The sequence below is a fragment of the Lathyrus oleraceus genome, chromosome 1, assembly GCF_024323335.1.
Source record: "Lathyrus oleraceus cultivar Zhongwan6 chromosome 1, CAAS_Psat_ZW6_1.0, whole genome shotgun sequence".
In the NCBI taxonomy this organism is placed as follows: Eukaryota; Viridiplantae; Streptophyta; class Magnoliopsida; order Fabales; family Fabaceae; genus Lathyrus; species Lathyrus oleraceus.
Window position 1 is genome coordinate 300,260,237 of NC_066579.1, and position 8,052 is coordinate 300,268,288.

The 8,052-nt window shown below is 36.7% G+C and overlaps 1 protein-coding gene across 1 annotated transcript; it reads left to right on the forward strand.

Moving 5' to 3' along the window:
* Positions 1 to 6,769: 6,769 nt before the first annotated feature.
* Positions 6,770 to 7,732, forward strand: LOC127104043 (uncharacterized). The gene has a single exon (XM_051041262.1). It carries the CDS (start codon positions 6,770 to 6,772, stop codon positions 7,730 to 7,732), a length of 963 nt encoding a protein of 320 aa, XP_050897219.1.
* Positions 7,733 to 8,052: the final 320 nt, after the last annotated feature.

The following is an 8,052-nucleotide window of genomic DNA, read 5'->3' on the forward strand; positions in this document are numbered from 1 at the left end:
CGTGCTATGGTGTATCTTCATTGGATCTGATGGCTCACACTGAGCCACCTCATTAATGAGGGAAATAAATTAATATGCGCGCTGGCTTACATAGGCCTTGCTCCCCTAATTTCCACTGTATTACATTTTTATTATTTTTTCTATTTATTCTATATATTTTGTTTATTTAATATTTCTCAAACCATTTTGAATTTGAAAAAATATCCAACATGAAAGTTGTTGGGATTATTTTTCTCTTTCATAATATGATTTTTCTTTATTTTTCTGACCATTAGAAAAATAAAAAAAAATATTTTTCTCTTTTTAGGTATTATTTATAATGTATTTAAATCATAGTAATTTCAAATTACATGATAAAAATCCCAAATGTTTTGTGCATCATCCTTATGGAATGGGTGACAGTTCTCTTATTTTGAGCTTTTTGTTTTGAAGAATTTTTCAATTAGCTAGAATTTAGGGTTTATTATTCATTCATTTCCAAAGTTTGAAAACCCTAAGTGTTTAAAATTGGTTCATAAATGATATATATTACATTTTTGGTTTCCATAGGTGATTGGTGACATTTTTTGTGTTGAACACTTTTTTATTTGAAGCTTATCTCTTAAAGTTCAAAATTAGGCTTTTCCTTTTGACCTTTTTTGCTTGATTCAAGTTATAACTTGTTCTTGGCGCATGATCATTATGATGTGATCGCATCCCTGGTTATAATATGAGATTTGGAGACTTTTCTATGTTTGAAGTTATCTCATTTGAACCCTTTTTTATTTAGTTCTCATTTGTGCTTTGATTTTGATGTTTATGCTTGTGTTTGATTTGAGAATGGACCTTCATCTTGATACTTGATTTATGATTCCATATAGATTTTGGTATGACATTTTGGAACATGTTTGCTTCAGTTCGTTTTGCATTTTTTGGTCCTTTTAATTTTCATTCAATTTCATGTTGGATTTGACCTAGTTTTGGCATTTTTAGGTAACACATTGTATGATTAGCACCATAACTTATTCGATACTCATCATGAATGCAATCCATTAACATTATTGGTTTTCCGTATCGTTTTGTTTCTTTTCACCTTACCAAATGTTTTTGATATCATGTTCATATCTTGCACTTTTGGTTCCATATTCAAGCATGTGGTAGATTAGGGTTTATACCTTGCTAGCATGTCTTGTTTTGATTCCCATTTGGTCCACTTGCATGATTAATGATGTGTCTCAATTATATTTGATTCTGATCTCACCACGTGTCATTTCATATCTTAAGTGTTTTTGAATTTCTATCTTTTTCCATTTTCATTTTGTTTTGTTTAGAAAGCATGTTTAGTTTGCATTCCATTTTTGGCGTGCCTTGATAATCATGTTCAAATGTTCTCTTCCTTACATGATAAAAATATCCAAAAAAGTATATGTCATTCTGACCCGCACTTCTCCATTTCATATTTTGAAGTTTACTAACAATTTTGATTCTATGTTATAGTTTAAAATTTGTTAAGTCATTGCATTAGCATTGTTTCTCTTCTTGTTACATTCAAGAGCATTCCCTCCAAACACGGTGAAAAATAAAATTGTAAAGAGGAAGAGTCATTCCAAATCAAGTGAGACCATTAATAGACCTAGAGATGCCATATCTCTTCATTTGATTAGTTGCTTTCACATTTCCTTTTATTTGTCTTTGAGATTCCATGTGTGAAAGGGAAATATCACCTTTAGGACTAGTTTATCTTTCTTGCTTTTCAAAGTGATATAATAAGGATATTATGGATACTACACTTAGATAGGGGTATGGGACTTTGTATGAGGGGTAGGTTAGAGGTTGTATGCTTTAATTCCTTAAACTAAAATCAATCTAAAATCAAACATTCAAACTAAAGTTAATTTCTTGAATGAAAAACTTTTCACCATCCTTTGACCATAACATAGGAAACCACCCTCTTTGCATATCAAAACACTTTGTAAAAAACCTAATAAAGGATTTAACTTAATGAAAGATTAAAAAACACAAACTTCACTTTACTTTTAACCCCGCACTTACTTGGTCCACATACCAAGCACCCAACCAATATTGTAAGTCAAATGTCTTTTAGCCTCGCGATTAACCGACCACAAGGGTGGACCACAAAAGAGCAAGCATGAACAAAATTATGTATGATGGGCATTCTCTTAAGTGAGAAGGACTATGATGAATTACTCAAATAAAATCAACCAACATACAAAACAACCTTTTAGGTGAACTACGAAGCTTTGATCCTTCATTGCACTTGGGGGGTACGTAGGCATGAGATCTTCACACAAATATTTGTAAGCATAATAAAAATACAACCTCTCCATTTCCATTTTGATCTTTTTCCATTTTCATTTTGTTTTGTTTAGAAAGCATGTTTAGTTTGCATTCCATTTTTGACGTGCCTTGATAATCATGTTCAAATGTTCTCTTCCTTACATGATAAAAATATCCAAAAAAGTATATGTCATTCTGACCCACACTTCTCCATTTCATATTTTGAAGTTTACTAACAATTTAGATTCTATATTATAGTTTAAAATTTGTTAAGTCATTGCATTAGCATTGTTTCTCTTCTTGTTACATTGCAAAGAGGAAGAGCCATTCCAAATCAAATGAGACCAACAAGATACCTGGAGATGCCTTATCTCTTCATTTGATTAGTTGCTTTCACAATTTCTTTTATTTGTCTTTAAGATTCCATGTGTGGAAGGAAAATATCACCTTAAGGACTAATTTATCTTTCTTGCTTTTCAAAGTGATGTAATAAGGATACTATAGATACTATACTTAGATAAGGGTATGAAACTTTGTATGAGTGGTAGGTTAGAGGTTGTATGCTTTAATGCCTTAAACTAAAATCAACCATTGAAACTAAAGTTAATTTCTTGCATGAAAAACTTTTCACCATCTTTTGTCCATAACGTAGTAAACCACCCTCTTTGCATGTCAAAAAACTTTGTAAAAAACCTAATAAAGGCTTTAACTTAATCAAATATTAAAAAACACAAACTTCAATTTACATTTAACCCCGTCACTTACTTGGTCCATATACCAAGCACCCAACCAATATTGTAAGTTGAGTGTCTTTTAGCCTCGCGATTAACCGGCCACAAAGGAGCAAGCAAGAACAAAATGATGTATAATGGACATTCTCTTAAGTGATAATGCTTATTATCACTTGCTCAAATAAAATAAACCAACAAACAAAACTTTTAGGTGAACTACGAAGCTTTGATCCTTCATTGCACTTAGGGGGTACGTATGCATGAGATGTTCACATAAATCTTTGAAAGCATAATAAAAATACAACCTCACCCTTTCCTTTTCTTGTTTTAAACCCACTCAAATTTCAATACTAATAATAAGGCAAACAACATATATGATCAATGGTTCCCTTGGGGTACCAAGGATGCGAAGGGTGCTTAATATCTTCCCTTTGCATAACCGACTTACTTACCTAGATCTCTCTTTCTTAGGATTTTATCGATATTTTACCTTTCCATGTCTTTGGATACAATAAAGTTCGGTGGTGACTCTTGCTTTAGTGATTCAATTGAGTCAAGATAACCCAATATATTGCATTCAAAAATCCCACCGTGATAAGTGGTGACTTTGCTGGGGACATACTATTTACCCCCCAATAACAAAGTCAAGCCAAATTGCTTATATATTATTGTTTGCTTTATGGGTGATACATATATGATGAGATAAGCTTTGACCCAAGCTTGAGCAAAAACATAAGAATAGGATGTGATATAGTCATGAAGACCCCTTGGCTTAGGTGATATGGGGTTGACATGAGATTCACACTTGGTGGAGACTCCCCCCTGATTTCTTGAGGCCTTATGATTCATTCGTAATGATATTAGAGGAGGACGACCCTAGGGTCTGAACACCAAGAACCATAGAATTCGATTAACCCATCTTTTCCTATTTAGGAAACATGGTGTGACAATACCCTTTTGGCCTAGGCCTCTTGGGATTGATACACGATACGACACTTGAACGAGATTCTCTTTAGGTTATTATCAGCCCTCAGTTGCATGACAAGTCGGTAATAACTTAGAGATGGATTGCTGACATTCAAGCACCTTTGTAGAACCTGGTTACTTGTTATACCTCCTAAACATATAGCACATACCTTGTGGGAGGGGGTTTGACATTATCCACCTTGGCTCCATGCTTGTGATCCTAAACCAATAACCTTGCATTGTGTGTTCATACGTTCATGCATCATATTATCCTTCACCCACTTTCAAACAGAAATCACTCAGATTATTGCAAACTTGGACAAATAAAGTCCCTTGGAATATTATGCCGGTTTGACCCTCGATGTCCCTTCGATAAAAATACTAGTTTGTCCCTAAAAGTTGAGATGTCCGAATTATTCTCCAAGTTTGCAATAAATCAGGTTACAATCCTTGAAGATGGATGAAGCGTTCAAATTAAAAATTGTTAGAAAGAAAAAACTTTGGTTATCATTTTTAATTTCTAGGATTCAAAGTATATTCATTTGTAAACTTCTTTCGTTTGTTTAGAGGATATCTTTGGAAAAAGAAACTAGGAGTCGGTTCCAGTTCGGTTTCCCCAATCCAGATCTATCTCTATTACAAGACTTAACCGCTCGTGTGGAGGATCATGATGGCTTTAGGAAGAGATATGGAAATCTTTATCTTTGATGAAAGTGAACGTGGATAGCACGACTTTGAGGTTTCTTTCACATTTGTATGACCCAACGTATCATTGTTTCACTTTCCCCGCTTATCAATTGTCCCCGACTCTCGAAGAATTCGCTTACACTATGGGAATTCCAATCCGTAATAAGATTCCTTTTATTGGAGGAGAGGAGGTACCAAAGTCCCACATTATTGGGACATCTCTACATGTTCCAAAGGTCGAGGTAGAAAATGGTCTCATCACCAAAGGAGGAATTTTTGGTTTCCCCATCAAGTATTTGGTGGAAAGAGCTTCACATTATGCCAACATGGGAGTAATGATGTGTTTGAGGCAGTCTTGGCCTTAATGATTTATGGGATTCTACTATTTCCAAGCTTCAAAGACTTCTTCGATATGGATTCTATTCGAGTTTTCATGACTTGTAATCTGGTTCATACTCTTCTAGGAGATGTCTATTACTCCATCCATTTTAGGACCGAGAAGAAGGATGGATGGGTCCGTTGTGGTGCACCTATATTGTACAAGTGGTTTATTTTGCACTTGCCGCAGTCCACTCTATACAACAAGGACAATCTCATGTGGTCAAAAAGGCTTATGGATCTTACTAATAAGGACATAGTATGGTACAATGCAACCTATGATATTGGGATGATTGTAGTAAGTTATGGAGAATTCCCCAATGTACCTCTTATTAGTACCAAGGGAGTTATTACCTATAATCCATCTTTAGCATACCATTATCTTGGCTATTGCATGGATGATAAGCCTACGTCTCTTTTGGTTACTCCTGTTGTCATCCGAGAAGGTGAGGAGAATGTGAATCTTAGAAGGGATGTTGTGAAGGCTCGGTCTCATATTTCTCTCAAGAAAAAGTTCGAGTTAGGTCCTCGAAACTGTGTGGCAAAAGAGGCTTATACTACTTGGGTTAAAAGTTGGGCTTCCAAGCTCAAAATGCCATACCCCCTCCACCACCTTTGAGTAACGAGCCTGTGGAACCTGCTCATGTCTCTTTTGAGGAATTCAAGAAGCTAATGGAAGAGAATGCCCAATTAGTGAAGGATAGATACATTTGGCAGAACAAATTCTATTTCGCTAATGCGAAATGTTCTAAACTCCGTAGTCAACTGCAAGAGAATGAGGATGTGATTGTTCGACAAAAGGTAGCTCTAGAAGAAGGGGTCGCTAAAAGGCAAAGGCTGGATAGAGACCTCAAGGCGTCTTGGTATGCTTATGATTAACACAAGGAAAAGCTACTACATACCTAAGGACTTCCTGGACAAGCATTGGAAGAGAAGACTGGTCTGAAGGATGAATTGAAGACTAGGCCTAAAGTTCTTTGATTTGTTTTATTTATGTTTGTACTTTTTTTTGTTGCTTTTATTTGTAAGCACTTATTTAATTTCCTTGTAATGCAATTCTCACTTTCAGTTTGAAAGAAGTTTGCAAATGTTTAAAACTTATCAAGTCCTTGAAAGTAAGAGTTGATAAAGTAAAAATAAATCATGTGCATCCATGCATCATTTGCATCATTTGTTGTCATATTTTGACAAAATAAAATACTTTTCAGAGGTCTCATTCTTGTCTATTCTCATCTTCAGAAGTGCATGCTACCCGTCACAAATATCCAACAAGAGCTAATATTAAGTTGAGGATGGATGCTCTCGAACAAGTGAACCATGAACTGCATGAAGATATTTTTACTCTCCGATGCAGCCAGGAGAGACAAGCTGCATTGATTGACACCTTGATGGCAAGGTTGGAGCTCATACCTTCAACTCCTTTGAGTATAACCGTGTCTGCTCCGGTTGTTTCTAATGCTATACCTGCTACAATTCCTATCACAATTGTGGTTACCGCTGCTGCAACTACCGGCTTCGGTATGTCATCCGGATTCGGTTACTCTTTTTGTCATCCTTATGGACCTCCTCATGGATTTCAAGGATTCATTCCTCCGCCAGATTTTCCTTAAGGTTTTCCCACCGGTCCTTTTGGTCCCTATGGTCCTTATGAACCCCAACCTCTGGTTTCTCAGCCGCTCACTTCACAGTACTATGGCGCCAATCCCTATGGGGCTCAGCTTTCCATGCCCATGGGAAACCCTGGCTATACTGTATCACCTGCTGTCGTGGTTACTTACCCTCTTCAAGAGGACCCCGTTTATTTATATCATGGTCCAAGTATCCACTCAGACGCTATCGAAGATGCAGTAGAGGGTCAAATTCAAGCTCTTAGCAAGAAACTGAATGCCCTCCAAGGGAAGTATATTTTTGGAAAGAACGCATGCGAGATGTGCCTCGTTTCAAATGTAAGGGTCCCTGCTAAATTCAAGGTACCAGAATTCAAGAAGTACAAGGGAAGTACTTGTCCTCAGACTCATCTGGTCATGTATTGCAGAAAGATGGCCTCCTATGTAGATGATGGTAAGCTTTTAATTCACTACTTTCAAGACTATTTGTCTGGTGCTCTGTTAAGATGGTATATGAGCTTGGAGCGTGCAAATATTCAAAACCTTCTCGATATTGTCAATGTCTTTGTGCAACACTATAAGTATAATCTGAACATGGCACCAGATCATACTCAATTGGGTAACATGTCCCAAAAAGAGAGTGAATCATTTAAAGAATACACACAAAGGTGGCGGGAAGTTGTTGCCCAAGTCACCCCACCTGTTGAAGAGAAAGAACTACGAAAACTAATCTTGAGGACCTTAGATTCCTTTTACTATAACAAACTCATTTCAAGTATGCCTCGTGATTTCACCGAGATGGTGGGGGTCGGTGTGAAACTCGAAGAAGGGGTAAAAGAAGGAAGAATAGCTCGTGATAATTCTGCATCTGCTAATAGAACCAATAAGTTTGGTGGATGGAGAAAAAAAAAGGGAGATGCCAACGCTGTTTCCCACCACCGACCAAGCAATAGAAGACAACAACATAAACCAACTACCCAAGAAGTTCTAGCTCCACAAGTACAACAACCTATGTCAGGCTATTATCAACAACCCTTGGTAGCCGTAGTGGCACCCGGGGCACCCATGATGTCGAATTTGCCCTAGCCACCGCACCCGATGTTCCCCGTTTATATTTCACCATATTCGTAGTTGCCACAACAATATTAGCCTTATCCATAGTATCCAAAACAAGCACCACCTCAGTATCATCCGCAACAACAACAACAACAAAGACATCAACCATCTACATCTGCTACTCAGCAAAATCCACGTCCTCTGAAGACTCAATTCCAGTTTGATCCAATCCCAATGACGTACACTAATTTACTACCTTCTCTGCATGCCCAAAATCTCATAGAAAAGCGTATTGCACCACTAGTGTCTGACAAGTTGCCTAGATGGTATAAACCTAACGAACGCTATTG

Coding starts and splice junctions, on each gene's coding strand:
- LOC127104043 (XM_051041262.1), top strand. CDS start 6,770: ATGGGAAACCCTGGCTATACTGTATCACCTGCTGTCGTGGTTACTTAC.